General features: G+C 51.9%; 1 protein-coding gene across 2 annotated transcripts in view; it reads left to right on the top strand.

Annotated features, from left to right (window-relative positions):
- The first annotated feature begins 3,623 nt into the window (after nt 1–3,623).
- Nucleotides 3,624–15,878, top strand: part of Dgkq (diacylglycerol kinase theta) — a 14,165-nt gene continuing 1,910 nt past the window's right edge. The window contains exons 1-22 of one of the 2 annotated variants that reach the window (XM_041632026.1): nt 3,626–4,051; nt 6,288–6,367; nt 8,202–8,301; nt 8,595–8,680; nt 8,757–8,882; nt 9,117–9,270; nt 9,347–9,421; nt 9,498–9,598; nt 9,768–9,997; nt 10,079–10,169; nt 10,607–10,661; nt 10,796–10,857; nt 11,164–11,314; nt 11,728–11,766; nt 12,469–12,584; nt 14,019–14,170; nt 14,383–14,531; nt 14,642–14,820; nt 15,079–15,179; nt 15,270–15,416; nt 15,514–15,625; nt 15,710–15,862. In XM_041632026.1, the coding sequence (XP_041487960.1) occupies nt 3,799–4,051; nt 6,288–6,367; nt 8,202–8,301; nt 8,595–8,680; nt 8,757–8,882; nt 9,117–9,270; nt 9,347–9,421; nt 9,498–9,598; nt 9,768–9,997; nt 10,079–10,169; nt 10,607–10,661; nt 10,796–10,857; nt 11,164–11,314; nt 11,728–11,766; nt 12,469–12,584; nt 14,019–14,170; nt 14,383–14,531; nt 14,642–14,820; nt 15,079–15,179; nt 15,270–15,416; nt 15,514–15,625; nt 15,710–15,862 (2,712 nt within the window). In that variant the 5' untranslated portion in view covers nt 3,626–3,798. Of the gene's footprint in view, nt 4,052–6,287; nt 6,368–8,201; nt 8,302–8,594; nt 8,681–8,756; nt 8,883–9,116; nt 9,271–9,346; nt 9,422–9,497; nt 9,599–9,767; nt 9,998–10,078; nt 10,170–10,606; nt 10,662–10,795; nt 10,858–11,163; nt 11,315–11,727; nt 11,767–12,468; nt 12,585–14,018; nt 14,171–14,382; nt 14,532–14,641; nt 14,821–15,078; nt 15,180–15,269; nt 15,417–15,513; nt 15,626–15,709; nt 15,863–15,878 lie in introns of those variants that run through there. The other variant, XM_041632027.1, reaches the window with a different exon arrangement.

Here is a 15,878-nt window from a genome sequence, read left to right as displayed (position 1 = left end):
CTACTCCAACAGGGCCACACCTCTAAATAGTGCCACTCCCAAGTCTATTTCTGAGTAAATGTTGCAGGAAGGGTTGCTTGTTTATCCCGGCCGCCCAAAACTGAAATAACCACACAGAAATTGTATTAATTAAATCACTGCTTGACCCATTAGCTCTAACTTCTTAGTGGCTAACTCTTACATCTTAATTTAACGCATTTCTATTAATCTGTGTATCTCCATGAGGTCTTGGCCTACCAGCAAAGTTCCAACACGTCTATCTCAGACTGAGGATCCATGGCGTCTCCCTGACTCTGCTTCTTTCCACCCAGTACACCATTTAGTTTTCCCCACCTACCTAAGTTCTGCCTTATCAACAGGCCAGGGCAGTTTTTTATTCATTAACCAATACAAGCAACACATAAACAGAAGGACTTCCCACACCAAGTAAATATATACCAAATTTTGTAATAATAATTTTTTTCATGGAGGAGCATTCACTTTAGGCTGCTCAAGTGGATGAGTTCTATGGTACTGGCCTAGCCATCTTTTTTTGTGGGAACTGTCATTTAACAGGACTCGGTCACTGAATGGCTGGTGCTCCCACCATTCTGTTTGTGTGTGGTTAACCACATTCTCCTACAAACAGGAGCATGAAGTGACCTGCAGGATGACCCATGGGTCCTCAGGAGAAAAGGAAGTGTGGCCACTCAGACATGGATGGAGCCAGAAACATCATGAGCCACCCATACTGGTGACAGTGAAGGGCTTCTTGCCCTCAAGACTATGAAGGACTGCCCTGCTATAAGGGAGGTGTGGCCTCAAGGACTATGTCCACAGATCCTGAATCTACAAATTCCCTAAATGTGTTTGTGTTATCCAAATCAATATTACTGTGCTTTTATGTCATTGAGGACATAGCAGTCTGAGCTCCTGACATGCAGATTCCCACTCCCTGTTCATCTGCATCACCACACTTTCCTGCTTCTGTTAGTCACAGAAGTGGTCTTAGTGCAGGGTTGAGTGCTGACTCCTGTTCCCTAGGTTGTGGTATTCTTACAGAAAAAGATATTTTAGAGAAGCTTCTTTCAAGTGATAGCACTTTCAGGCCACAGAAGAAAGTCATGAATCGCTATATATATGTAACTTATTAAACAAGGTATCTGTAAGCAGAGCCACGTAAGGTCCTGTGTCAATCAAGTGCCCCAGCTAGCAGAACCTTTCTAGCCCCTGAGGGCAGTGATACAGCATTCCTTTCAGGGTCTGCAGTGCTCCTTCCAGAGACTATTTAGGACGAGAACTAATGCAGATAACAAGTACGTGAGTTCCAGAGATCCCTGCCAGTGAGAACAAAAGGCCCAGCAGAAGACAGTAAGATGTGTGAAGGCTTCATAGCATAGCCAGAAATGGCAAGCAAATAAGATGGGTAAAGGTCCTCTGACATCAGAGATACCCCTGCAATATGAGCAGAGACCAAAGAATACAAATTTGAGGGTCCACAGTCAGCAGAGTTTGCAGCCTAGAGAGTCTTCCACACAACTGGTAGAACCAGTTTAGTATTTTTATCTTTTGAGACAGTGACTCGCTGTGTAGCTCCACGCCGTTTGACCAGGATGACCTTGAACTCACAGAGATTCCCACCCCCCTCACCCCCCCTTCTCCCACCTCTGCCTCTGGGATTAAAGGTGTGTGCCACAATGCCTGGCAGTTTAGTTGGGGGCCAGCCACAATAAGTCTAAGTCTGGGCAGGTCACCCAAAGGAAGTTCTTTACTTCCAACCATTATCACCTGGGACTCTGGCCATTGATAAATTTAATTAAGAGGCCTGAGTCTCAGTAGTTTACCCTGAAGCAATACCAGCTGAGATAACCTGACCCCCACCCAAGGGCAGACCATTCAAAGGAAATGCCTAACTTCCCAACGCTGTAGAGCTGTAGGTAGGTCGCCTGCCAGACTATAGAATCACCTGCCAGACAACACCCTAGACAAATGTCAGACAATCAGGAGTCCTGAACCTCAGAGAGCCCTCACCCCCACCTCTACTACTATAAAAACCCAATTCTAATTGAGCTCGGGACTCTCCATTTTTTCTGATGCATTGACTTGTGGAGAGACTGAGTTTGAAAACTTGATTAAAATAAAGGCTCTTTCTTTTACATATGGGGCTCGGTCTCCTCTGTTTGGGCATAACAAGTATTATTTTTTAACGTGACTGAAATGTGCCCTGCTACCTCTTGTGTAACTCCAGACATATGAGTATCTGGGCATGGGCCGTGCAGGTACAAGAATGGAATGTTCAAGAAACGTTATTCATAAAAGTAAAAATCTGAGCAGGGTGGTGGTGGCACGTGCTTTTAATCCTAGCACTCAGACGGCAGAGGCGTGGGAATCTCTGAGTTCAAGGTCAGCCTGGTCTACAGAGTGAGTTCCAGAACAGCCAGAGCTATATAGAGAAACCCTGTCTCAAAAAAAAAAAAAGTAAAAATCTGGTTATGAACCTGAGCCACCAGCACTTATTGCACAATTCAATTTGCACTAGTATAAAAAACAAGATCCATGGAACTCACCAGCAAAACAATGAGAGGACCGTCAACACCAGGCTGACCTCAAACTGACTGACCTGCCTCTGCCTCCAAGTGCTGGGGTTAAAGGCCTGCGCTACCACGGCCCTTGTCTTTTCCTTGATTGCTCAGCCACTCGTCTGCACTAGTAGTCCCCTGCCTGTATACTTTTCCTGAGCTCTCCTTACCTGGTCCTAGGTTCTCCATTGGCCAGTGACTGCTCCTGGCCTTTTAATCAACTGTGGTCCGTCTGCCCCAGACACAGCTTCAGGAAAACAGGCTGCATCCCCAGTATCTAGGCCTGCCCAGAGTGGGGAGTGAGTCCTGAAGCAATGGAGGATCAAGGCTCTCCCAGTTTCACAGGGGTCTTCCCTCGGCCTTTTGGCCATTCTTGGATTATATTTTTCTCTTGGGCAAGCAGAGCTCTTCAAGCCAGGCTTCCTTGTTTTGATCTCAAGAGTTTCTGACTTATCTTCAGGCTTTTCTTCCGCAGTGGCTCTATCCAGGCGTTTTTAACCTGTGCTGATAGTATTCTTATCGCAGTTTCCTTCCCCTAACCCCTAATGCACTGATCCTGCAGGTCCCCACTGTGGTCTCTGGGAACTGGGCTAGAGGCCAGGAGTTCCTTGGACCATCAATGCCAGTAGGGTCTCCCCAACTCCAAACCAGGACCTAGAGAAGCAAGGCCCTTGAGGACCGCTAACGATGGGGGCAGAGCGATTGCAGGTCTAAACTCACAGGCATTATGTAGACAGCACAAAACTGTGGTTACTGTGGATGCCCTTCCCTTGCAGGCAGGTCCTCAAAGGCCTGGGAACTCATTGCCATGGGGTAAGGGAACTTGTGGAAGCCCCACTGAAGTTTTCCAGCTAGCTATGAATGTTCCCATAGAGTCTCTCCTGCTTGTACAAGCAAAGGCCTTATATCCAGTGTCCTGAGACCCTGTGTGGGATATCTGGCCCATTCCTTTTTTTTTTTTTTTTTTTTTTTTTTTTTTTTTTTTGCTCAACTGGCGCTGGAGGACGTATCGAATGCTTGTGGGCCACCTCGTCCCTCCTCCTAGTGCAAAGGTCCCGCCTTCAGCAGGGTGGCACCGCCCCTCTGGAGGCCCTGGCCACTCTCTCCGTTCGGGCCCCTCCCACGCGAGCCTGCGCGTTAGGTAGCGCAGTCGGAAGCTGGGAGCGGGCACAGCCGAGGGCCCTCTACACCGCCGACCTGGCTTTAGCGCGCAGCTGGAGCTGGGGTGGTCGGGTTGCGGATGGAGGCGGCAGCCGAGCCTGGGGCCCGGATTTGGCCCGGCAGCGGTTCCCCACGTCTCGGCAGCCCTGCCGGCAGCCCTGTACTGGGCATCTCAGGCCGCGCACGCCCGGGGTCAGGGCCAGAGAGGACCGGCAGAGCTATTGGCCCTGCAGCGCCCGGCCACAGCTTCCGCAAGGTGACACTCACCAAGCCCACCTTTTGCCATCTCTGCTCGGACTTCATCTGGGGGCTAGCCGGTTTCCTGTGCGATGGTGAGAGTCCACTCTGCTTGCTGAGGCCGCTCCCAGCCTCCTCCCGGAGACACTGCCCTAACCTTTGAGCCCTGTCCCTCTTGGCAGTGACCTTAGAGACAGTCTCTTGTTTGAATAGGACGTCCCTTTGGAGGTGACGCCTGCTTTTAGGGGTAGGAAGGAGGGGTGTCCCGGGTCTGACCCCTCTTGGTCTGGGATCTCAGGATTTCCTAGTGGAAGGTGGAGACAGAGTCGCCATAGTGCAATGCTGTGGCTGGAATCCAACGTGGCTGCAAGAGGCAAGGTGTGTGTTGAGTCAGTTGCTGGGCCTGGGCATAGAGAAGGCAGGTCTGAGACCTTAATCAATGGGGGTCCCTCTGGTGTTCGTGTCTGGCTTTCTAAGCAACTGGTACACTAGGAGTGGACAAGCAGGGCTGGCCTGAACCATAGGCCTGGTCATTCTTGTCCCAAGTGCAGGCTGGTGCACAGAGGGACTAAGTGCTGCTTTGCTCCGGCTCAACTGCTTGGAGAGCCAGGCCCAGACTTTTTTTTTTTTTTTTTTTACAGATGTGGCATGTCCAAACACAGTTCCCACCCAGCTGCCAAGCCGGCTGGGCAGGGCAGAGGATGGCACCTCTGTAATTCTGTGGCTGGCCCTCTTCGTGTTCTTCCTCCTGTGAGGAGGCAAGCCCTGAGACCCACAGCCCAAGACTGAGAGAGGCATCTGAGCCTTTGACAGAGTGTCTTGACCAGGGACTGAAGGTGGAGCCAGTTAAGGAGCATCTGTCCTGCTCAGGGAGATCACTGAGGCCATAGCTCCTCACACAGGAGTGTCTTCTGCTAGTGGGGATGTCTAGTTGTCATGGCACCTCAGGGCTACCAGTGATAGGAGTTGTCACCTGGTTTTTCTGTCAGATCAGATATATTATACTGTCCTACTTTGCCCGTTTGTAACATAAGAGTCCCTCTAAGATGAAGGCTGTGATTCGTACACTGACTTAGCTGCAGGTTTGAAGCTATACTCCAGGACCTACAAGAGTAGCAGAGGCAGGGTTTCAGGTAGAAGGGTTGTTCCCTGACTCACTTTATGGCTGAAAGCCACAGAAAGCAAAGCTTCCAGTCTAAGTCTAATGTGGTTAGTGGAAGTAGGCCTGCAGGTCAGAGTCTAGACCTAGGGTCTCTGTAGAACGGACAGATAATGAGAGTAGGACTTGAAGTCTAAGGGTGGACTCCAGGGACCCCTTATAGACATGACCCCTGAGACTAGATCTATGGAGTCAGGAAACCCAAGCAAAATCCTGGGGTATAATGGCCCTAGAGTTTGGTCCTCAGGCAAGGGTGCAGAGCCCCTTCTAGGCAGCATTGTGGGGAAATGGGCTGGGGCTCCAGCAGATGTCCTCACAGCCGCGTGGGCAGAGCCCTTCGACCTGAGGAGCATGTAAGGTGTTCTGCACACAGCAGGCACTGCCTCGGCCTATGAAGGAGCCAACTGGCAAGACCTTCCAAGAGTAAATGGAGTGCCTGGGAAAGACTCCTGCTGGGTCACTGCTTTCTCACAAGCCCTAGTCTCCTTCCAGTGTTTGTCCCTTCCTAGGAGGGAGATATCTGGGGTCTCAGCAGAAGGGAAGGATAGGCTGGGGACCTCTGGATAGGTTCTGGCTCCTTAGGCTGTCTTAGTGGTCAAGCCCTTTTGTTCCTACAACCTCCTCCCATCTGCGGAGGGCCAGACCCTCACTCTCTTGTCCTGACCTGGCTTTGATAATGTTAAACAGGCTTATATCGCTCTTGTCTATCTCCACGTTTGTTTCACCGCTGAAGCTCTATCTGTGCTGAGGCCTGGAAACAAGCCCCCCTCTGCCCCCGTGTGTTTTGTAAGCCCTGTGCCCCTCCCACAGCTCTTCATGTGCACTCTTCCTTTGGAAACTCATCTCTCTGCTCTTCTATTGGCCTCAGAGACATGGGAGTTCCGAGTTAGTGTGAGGGGCATGGGCCACTCCCAAGACAGCAGGGCACACTCATCTCCCACCGTGGTCCCACTGTAGCATCTGGCCCTTGTGCTCTTGAGGATGGTATTACTGCCTGTTACATAATGACAAAGGTCACAGGAATAATGTCCCTGACACTAAGTGGCACAGGGCTAGGGTACCATGCTGACTGGTATGCTGACAAAGGCTGCGTCTTGGGACCTCGCACTTCCTGAGCACCCGTGGGGCTGCGTAGCAAGGTGGCCTGACTCACACAGTTCTCCTCCCTGCAGTATGCAACTTCATGTCCCACGAGAAGTGCCTGAAGCAGGTGAAGACCCCGTGCACAAGCATTGCTCCAAGTCTAGTCCGGGTGAGTGTGGGGGCAGCGCACATGGCTTTCGTTGGGTTAAGTGCCGACCTGTAGCTGTCCTTTGATTGTAAGTTTAGCCACATCACAGTTAGGAAGCAAAGGGCAGAGTCCTGCTCACAGTCAGAAGGAAGGAGCCATCGATGAGCTGAGCACCCTGAGTGGATCTCTAGAGAACTGAGGAAAGTCAGTGTCAAAGGGCACATACTTGTCTATGGAACACTCCGAATGAGGAAGCCAGAGGAACACAGATCAGAGGTTCAAGGTGAGGAAGTGGATGTGGCTGCAAAAGGACCAAATGAAGGGTCCAGGAGGCTGGGTACTTTGCTTAGGCTGCATGCACTCTTGGTGCTCTGGCTGTGACAATGACCAGTTTTGCAAGATGTTAACATTGGAAAATGGGCAAAGACAACAGGGGATCTCTGGATATTTTTTTTTAATATTTATTTATTTATTATGTATACAATATTCTTTCTACATGTATGCCTGCAGGCCAGAAGAGGGCACCAGACCTCATTACAGATGGTTGTGAGCCACCATGTGGTTGCCGGGAATTGAACTCAGGACCTTTGGAAGAACAAGCAATGCTCTTAACCGCTGAGCCATCTCTCCAGCCCCATGGATATTTTTTCACAAATACACTTAAACCCTTCGAGGGTGTAACATTTTTATGTAAAAAGCCTCAGAGCCTTGGAGTTTGTTCTGGCTGTTGACCTTCCTCTGCAGAGCCCTGGAGAGGGCAGTAAGGCTCCCAACAGGGCACAGACTTCCTTTCTGTGAGTAATGGTAGTAGTGACAGCAGCATAGCTAGACATCATTCAAGCAGGCGACCATGACGGCCTCACTGCCCATCAGCTGCATGCACAAGGCCACTTCACTGGCACCTCTGCTGCCCCGAGCTTGCCCTTGTCTGCACTAGCATGTGGGAGAGAGGACACAAGAAACTAAGGGGTGCGGTAAGGCACTGCAGTAAGCAGAAGTTGAAGCTGACAGTGTCTGTAACACTGTCAGCTTTCCCTTAACATTGCTACTTAGTGGATACTTAATTACTAGGTGTGAGCACAAAAATGCAGAGATGCTGGCTGCTGTCCTCTCAGGGTGCTGTGCTTGCCAGAGTGGTGCCCTCGTGAACATGTTGAGGCCATAGCTACTTAAATGATCTCAATGTATTCTTAATTTTACTTGAGAATTAAAATAAAAATTAGTAAGATTGTAAATATTTTCAGAGTATGTAGCTATTTAAAAAGAAAATAAAAATCATCTTCCGTCCCGGACACACATACTATCCTTCTACTGTGTAGTTTTTCTGTTCTGCTAAGTCTTTAAGTCTTGGGCTAAGGACCAGTCAAGTTAAGACCTGACCCTTCCAATCTGTGTTCATGGGAAAGCGATTTACTATCACGTGTTTACAGTCACTGTAACTGCCTCCCAAAGGGCAGATCTGGGGTTTGTTGGAAGCTCCTGAACCTACCAAGACAGGTGTCTGGGAGTTGACAGTCTTGCTGGCCTGTGGAGTGAGGAATGGATGCCAGGTGGACTTCTATTACATGTGCTTACAGTACTACAGATGTTAAGTTACTGAGTTCTTTCTCTGCTCACCTGTCCAACAGTCAGCCAGGCTAGTCCCAGTCCAGATCTCACAGTAGTACAGCTGAGTGAGGTAGGTACTCCCAACCAGGACCTGAGCTATAGATCTGTGAAGGTGAAGAAGGAAGAGAGATGATCCCCTCTGTTCAAGCAATTACCAGAAGGTGATGCTGGGCCAGTTCACAAGGCTACCAGAGATAAGGCAGCAGGACCAGCAGGCCCAAATCTGAGGATTGCTCTGCCCCTATAGGTCCCTGTAGCCCACTGCTTTGGCTCCCTTGGGCTCTACAAGCGCAAGTTCTGTGTGGTCTGCCGCAAGAGCCTGGAGGTTCCTGCGCTCCGCTGTGAAGGTACCATTGGGCCTGTGGTCCTCTTCGAACTGAGCTCACTGCTCAAGGGGCTTGGTCTTTGCTGCCCTGGGTAGCTCAGCCCTCCTCTATATGTGGTTTGTTAAGTGCATGGGGAGTAGGATCAGGTTAATTTGGGGGGCTCCAACAGTAGGAGCCTACCAGGCAAGAAGCAATCAGTCTAAAAGAAGCTGATTCAGGATGGCAAGGGTTGGGGTTGGAGCCGGCCCAAGCCATGAGGTCAGTGAGGATGGCAAGGGTATGGCAAGAGGCCCCTAACCTTGCCCGCCCCCCAGTGTGTGAGCTGCACGTTCACCCCGACTGTGTGCCCTTCGCCTGCAGCGACTGTCGTCAGTGCCACCAGGATGGACAGCAGGATTATGTGAGTGTACAAGTACTGGGGTAGGTTTGGTAGGGGTTCGGCTGGCTGAGCTTCTGACTGCCTCCCCCGTCCCCAGGACACATATCACCACCACTGGCGGGAGGGGAACCTGCCTTCTGGCGCACGGTGTGAGGTCTGTAGGAAGACGTGTGGTTCCTCAGATGTGCTGGCTGGTGTACGCTGCGAGTGGTGTGGTGTGCAGGTGGGCATGGGAATGGGATGGATGGGGCCCTGATAGGGGTGGGCTTCGTGACAGGGTGTATGAGGAGGGAGGGGGAAAGCTCCTTTCTTTAAGTTGTCTACATCTTACTGTTCTCTGAGTTATGGAGTAGCCCCTCTGGTTTTGTGCACTGTCTAGATGGGTGTGTAGCCGGGTGGATGTGGAATTGGCCCACTTTCTGCCCAGGATGCCAGACTTATACCTTTGTCCTGCCAGGCCCACTCAGTGTGCTCCGCAGCACTCACTCCCGAGTGTACGTTTGGGCGTCTACGCTCCATGGTACTGCCTCCCTCGTGTGTGCGCCTGTTGTCCCGAAACTTCAGCAAGATGCACTGCTTCCGTATCCCCGAGGCCATGACCCTGGAGCTTGGTGAGACAGAGAAGTGGGACCGGGATGTACCCTGGCTGGGCCAGGTACTGAGTACAGGGTTTTGTCCGTCCTTCAGGTGATGGGGATGATGGCCTGGATGGAAGTGCTGCCACGGGTGTGGGCAGAGAGATGCCGACAGCTACAGAATCCAGTAAGTATCCCACTTAGCTGTCACTCCTGCCTAGTTCCAGGCCCCCAAGATTCTCAGCTGCTCCCCTCTGGCCTAGCCAAACAGACCCTCAAGATCTTTGATGGCAACGACTCCGTGAGGAGAAATCAGTTTCGCCTGGTTACAGTTTCCCGCCTGGCTCAGAATGAGGAGGTGATGGTAAGAGTGGGCCTTCGCACAGAAGTATGGTACACACTGCCATGCCTGGAGCCCCCTGCTTACCTGGCACCCTTCTCAGTTGGCTTCTCCATACCTGTCTCCTTTACCTGGTTCCTTAACCTGGTCCACTGTTCACCTGGCCCCACACACTTGGCTCTGCCCTCTACAGGAGGCAGCACTTCGGGCTTTCTATATCAACGAGGACCCTAGGGACTTTCAGCTGCAGGCACTGCCCCTAACCACACTCTCCAGCAATGCCCAGGCCCTGGGGAAGGCTGGGACCACTGAGGAAGAGGCTAGCAAAGGCCCTGGGCCCCGAGATTCCATGCCTGAGGCCTGGGTCATCAGGTCTCTGCCTCGTGCCCAGGAGATCCTGAAGATCTACCCTGCCTGGCTCAGGTAAGGCTCAAAGCACAGGATCTGATGAGGGAGGGTTAGGGTGAGGATCCAAAGCCCAAACTTTGAGCCTGTCCCCTGCAGGGTGGGTGTGGCCTACGTGTCGATCCGTGTGAACTCACAGAGTACAGCACGGTCTGTGGTTCAGGAGGTTCTCCCACTGCTTGGACGGCAGGTATGTACACTGACCATTCCCACCCAACTTTGGGGTCACCTGCCCAATGGGCCAGGCTACTATTCCTCTGCATGTCCTGTGGTTGTGGGAGCTGTTGGGACTAATTGAGTCCTGGCTTTCAGCTGCTTTTCCCTGCTAGAACCTTCTAATTAAAGTTACTAGAAGCTGTGCCTAGCTTAGAGGATCAGAGGATGGGATTTTCACCTGTTGGCCATTGACTGCAGTGTATTTAAGCCTCCATGGTACTATTAAAGATGGGCTTTTGGTATCAGTGTTTGAAGGTCTGTGTGTCGGTCTGTCTCTGCGTCTGTGTTCTCAACCTCCAGTCCCTTGCCCAAAGCTCGTGAACTGGGGCCTAGTACATAGAGCGCAGACCGGGGCTGCGGTGCGCGGCTGGAGCTCTGTTCTAGGCCTGATGTTTGGCCCATACTATGTAGGTTGAGGATCAGGAGAAATTCCAGTTGACTGAGGTGCTCATGAGCAGCAGACAAGGTAAGTGAGTTGCATTTTTCAGATCCTTTTATGTAACAGGCTTGGGCCACCTAGATTTGCTTGCATCCCCACCTGTCCCGATGACTGCAAAGGCGGAACCCAGTGCTAACATGCCATATCCCTCTATCCTACAGTCCAGAGGACAGTGCTGATGGATGAGGAACCTCTGCTAGACCGACTCTGGGACATCCGACAGGTCAGTGGGTATAGACAGTACTTCCAGGGGACCTCCAGCCCTTAGCCATGGCCTCCAGAAGAATGCCACTGAGGCTGTCCCCCACCTGCCGCTTGCAGAGGGGCATTTTTTCTCAGACACCATATTCTCCCCAGCCAGCTGATATCCCTGGCTGGCAGTACACCCTATAACATGGCACCGATTTCGAGCTGAGAGGCCTTGAGTCTCAAGAATATCCAAGTTAGTTCCCTCAAGAGCTGAATGGGGAGATGGAGAAGCATTGTGGGCACTGCTGCCCAGCCTTCCCCATTCCTGTTCTTCCTACAGACATCTGTGCGCCAGGTGAGCCAGACGCGGTTCTACGTGGCCGAGAGCAGGGCCATGACCCCACATGTCTCCCTGTTCGTGGGTGGCCTGCCACCTGGCTTGTCCCCCCAGGATTACAGCAACCTGCTGCATGAGGCCATGGCCACCAAAGGTGTGACCTTGGGCTATTCAGGGCTCTGGCTGGGAGAGGGTCCTGACTGGGCAGTGGGGCTATGGTGCTAAACCCAAGTTCTTTTGCCTCCTCATGCACCATCTGAAGCCCTTGCTCAGTTCCCACCCCAGGCCAGTCAATATGGTTCTTATGGAGAGGCTTCTTGTTTCCCCCTCTTGTTTCTTATTTAGACTATGCTTCTTATTGGGGGGGAGGGGGAGTCCCTGTACATTCAGGAGTCGAGAACTTTGGGAATAGGGTCTGGGTAATTCCCAGGGGGCTGACCCCAAAGGATGGGTCAAGGCTGCTTGGGTGGGCTGTATATAGATGTCCTTGGAAGGGAGGCTGGCCCTAGATTGGGAGGTCAGGTCCAGGTCTCAATATGCCACTCTGACTGCAAACTGTCTATGCAGCTGCTGTGGTGTCTGTGAGTCACGTCTACTCCTTACAAGGTGAGCTGATGTCTGGTGAATGTTCTTGGAGTGGGGTAGAAGAGCCCGAACTTTACTCCCTTCTTTAGATGCACATGTCTAAAATCATCCCTTGGGTTCGTTTTTTTTTTTTTTTTTCTGGTTTACATCTGTTGCTTTTGTTACAATGTGGCTGAGATTAGCTGTTTCCCCAAATCTGTCACCTTTACGGGCTGTCATATTTCACTGGGAAAGGAAGGTTTCAAATGCACTGCCATCCTTCTTGGTGGGTGACCCCAGGGCACTCAGAGACCACGCAGTGCTCATGGTACTAGATTTGGGTATGAGGATGGTTGGTCAGGGAGATGAACCACTTTATCCACTGCTGGATTCTAAATTCAGTCTGCCCTCTGTGGAAGTACTTTGCTGGAAGAGTGGCCCCTTGCTGTGGATGCGACCTAGTCAGCTGACATGAGCCGGCTGTGGTCAGAGCTTAGGCTGAGACTGGTAGCTGAGGCTCTGCCTACGTGCCTGGTTGGCATGGTACACAGGAGAGATTTTGTGGGTGTGACATCTCGGGGGTGGATTTCATAAGACAGACCCTGCCCTGAGTACCATTTGGGGAAGATGCACAATACACCCTTCCCTGGGCACCTGGGGCAGGATACACAGGACTCCTCACTGAGTGCCTTGTGGATGGGATGCATGGGACACCCACCCTGAGCATTGGCCCACCTGTGGCAGGTGCGGTAATTCTGGATGTCACCTGCTTCGCGGAGGCTGAGCGGCTATACATGCTGGCCAGAGACACAGCAGTGCATGGCCGGCCCCTGACTGCACTAGTGCTTCCAGACGTGCTGGTAAGTGCTTAGGACTCTGATACCCAAGACCATGTCCTCATTGCCAGGTGGCTGCTATGTGCCGCTTTGGCTTACCTTATAACAGCCAAAAAGGGACAAGGTTGGACAATTTACATTGGAGGATCAGAGGTCAGAGAGTCAGTGCTCGTCCATGGTTTCTGACTCAAGTGAGATAATGCTTAGGACCAAAGCTGGTAGACTGGAGAAATGGCTCAGAGGTTAAGAGCACTGGGTGCTCTTCCAGAGGTCCTGAGTTCAATTCCCAGCAGCCACATGAGATCTGGCACTCTGTTCTGGTGTGCAAGCATACATGCAGGCAGAACACTATACATATAATCAGGACACAGCTCCACCCCCACTGAAGGCCAGGTTGTGTTGTGACCATGTGCCTACATCCTGCCAAGCCCCGTCCTTTAGAGTCTGATGCTGGCCCCAACCCAGGTGGCCCTGTGCCTAGGGTTTTTCTGGCCAATAGGTGGAGCTTCCCGTCTTCAGATACCACTCTTATGACCTGTCAATGGCTGGGAAGAGATAAACTCAGAGGGCAACAGAGGGCAGAGGAATTGCCTATGAGGAGTGCCCGAAGGATTTATGCCTGTGCCCCACAAAGTACCTGCAGGTGTCCATGTCCTGCTTGTATCCTGAATTCTGATCCTTACTTCAGACTCAAGTTTAAGAGGAACAGAATTCAAGTGGTATGAGCTCAGGCAGTGCCTACCAGTCCCTCCTGCCCCTGCCTACTGGTTCTGCCCTGAACGTAGCTGTCATCAGTGCCCAAGGATATAGGGTTCCCTGTATGTTTACCCAGGCACTGTCCTAACTCAGTTTGTTTCCTCTCAGCTGCCTGCCCTGCAGCAAGTGAGCAAGAGTCGAGTGCAGGCACCCATCTCAGTATGTCCTTGTCCATCCTGTGTCTGTACTTGGCTTGTATGTCTCCTGTTATCCAACACCAGTGTAGGGACCTGAACCAGCCTACTGTGTCTAGGGACTATCTCTTGGTATTATGTATGGGGAAAATAATTTTGTCCCCATGACCAGCAAGAGATGTGTGGTTACCCCTGTAAATTGAGTCCTTTGGCTGCCATGTGGCAAATGGGATCTGGAAGCTGTTGACTTCCAAAGGTTATGTTGGTAGCTTTGCAAGAGCCAGGCCTCTCACTCCAGGATCTATGGATTTCCAACATGGGCCTGTGGCTTCATGGCTAGCAAGGTAGGAATGGTCCCTTGACATATGTCATAGTATGTCCCTGGCATTTATGCTTAGAGCTCCAAGCAGCCATGGTGGTGCTCTCAAGGGAAAAGATATTCTGAGTTGCTTAGCCTCAGGAAGGTCTGGCTATGGCTTAGTATGCTTGGAATCTGAGGCTGCACATTGTTTAAGCAATTTCTATGTGGGACCTTGACCGCAACATAATTCAGTCCCCCACTTCTCAGCACACGAAGTTGCCTCCTGACTGCTGCCCCCTCCTCGTGTTTGTGAACCCAAAGAGCGGGGGCCTCAAAGGCCGAGAGCTGCTCTACAGTTTCCGGAAGCTACTGAATCCACACCAGGTCTTTGAGCTGACCAACGGGGGACCTCTTCCTGGGTGAGTCTGGAGTTTTCTGACTTGTGAAAAGAGCAACCCCTACCTGTCTCTAGCTAGTAGAAACTCCAAATGGCACTGCTGGACTCATTAAATCCTCTGTGTGGCCAGAGATGGACATCTGAAAAGGAAAGGGCTGCCCAGGACAAGAATGAGTAGCCAGGTCCTGGCCTGGGCAGCCAGGAGGTAGTGGCAGAACACTGTCTCCCACACAGGTTCCACCTTTTCTCTCAGGTGCCCTGTTTTCGGGTACTGGTGTGTGGTGGAGATGGCACCGTGGGCTGGGTGCTCGCTGCCCTGGAGGAGACAAGGCGCCATCTGGCCTGCCCAGAGCCATCTGTGGCCATCCTGCCCCTGGGTACAGGTGGGCTTAGCCATCAACTTGAAAGATGGGATTTCAGGGCTGCCCCTACTATGGGTTTTGCTAGAGATTTATGGTGGTATGTGGATTATGCTGCCTTTCCTGTTTCCTAGGGAATGACCTTGGCCGGGTCCTCCGTTGGGGGGCAGGCTATAGTGGTGAGGACCCATTCTCTGTGCTGGTGTCTGTGGATGAGGCTGATGCTGTGCTCATGGATCGCTGGACAATCCTGCTGGATGCTCATGAGACTGATAGTACAGAGAACAGTGTGGTAGACACGGAGCCACCCAAGGTACCAGTGTCGCACCTGCTAGGATCTTACATTTGACTCCCCCTTTGCTGATGCTCATCTTTCCTCCTGAGGCAGAGCAGGAGCTTGCTGACTCAAGCCTGTGGGGTTGTAGGGTTTTGCCTTCTCTGGGGATGTTGTGGCATTTAAGCAGAGGTTATTAGGAAAGGGCATTGGTGACAACAGTTAGGGATGGCTGTCACAATTTGGGACACTTGGGAGTGGCTGGCCAGCATCCTGGTTATTATGCCCTGTCTCCAGATTGTTCAGATGAGTAACTACTGTGGCATTGGTATCGATGCGGAGCTCAGCCTAGATTTCCACCAGGCACGTGAGGAGGAGCCTGGCAAATTCACAAGCAGGTACTAGTAGGGCAGGACTGGGGGACCAGGTCACTCACAGCAGCCAGCAACTTTTACCTGGTAATGCAGGATGTTTGCCTCCCATGGCAGGTTCCACAACAAGGGTGTATATGTGCGGGTCGGGCTGCAGAAGATCAGCCACTCTCGAAGTCTACACAAGGAGATCAGGCTGCAGGTGGAACAGCAGGAGGTGGAGCTACCCAGCATTGAGGGTCTCATCTTTATCAACATCCCCAGGTGCTGGGGCTGGGCTCTCAGAGACTGCAGTTTGGGCCAGGCGCTAGGTCTGTGTCTAGTCCATGCTTAACTTTGTATTTTCATCTTTTGGGGGCAGCTGGGGCTCAGGGGCTGACCTCTGGGGCTCTGACAACGACTCAAGGTTTGAGAAGCCACGCATAGACGACGGGCTGTTGGAGGTGGTGGGTGTGACAGGTGTCGTGCACATGGTGAGCACTCACTGGCAGGCTGGTAGGCAGACCCTGGGGTACCCCTTGGGTCCCACTAGCTAGCTCAGCTTTTGTCTTGCCCAGGGCCAAGTCCAGGGTGGGCTGCGCTCTGGAATCCGCATTGCCCAGGGCTCCTACTTCCGTGTTACACTCCTAAAGGCTACTCCAGTACAAGTGGATGGTGAGCCCTGGGTTCAGGCCCCAGGGCACATGATCATCTCCGCTACTGCCCCTAAGGTATGTTGGCTAGGCT

The sequence above is a fragment of the Microtus oregoni genome, unplaced genomic scaffold, assembly GCF_018167655.1.
Source record: "Microtus oregoni isolate MIOR12 unplaced genomic scaffold, Mior012 000040F_ref0000088, whole genome shotgun sequence".
Taxonomy (NCBI): domain Eukaryota; kingdom Metazoa; phylum Chordata; class Mammalia; order Rodentia; family Cricetidae; genus Microtus; species Microtus oregoni.
The sequence above is the reverse complement of the archived record's forward strand: the minus strand, read 5'-3'. Positions and strand labels throughout refer to the sequence as shown.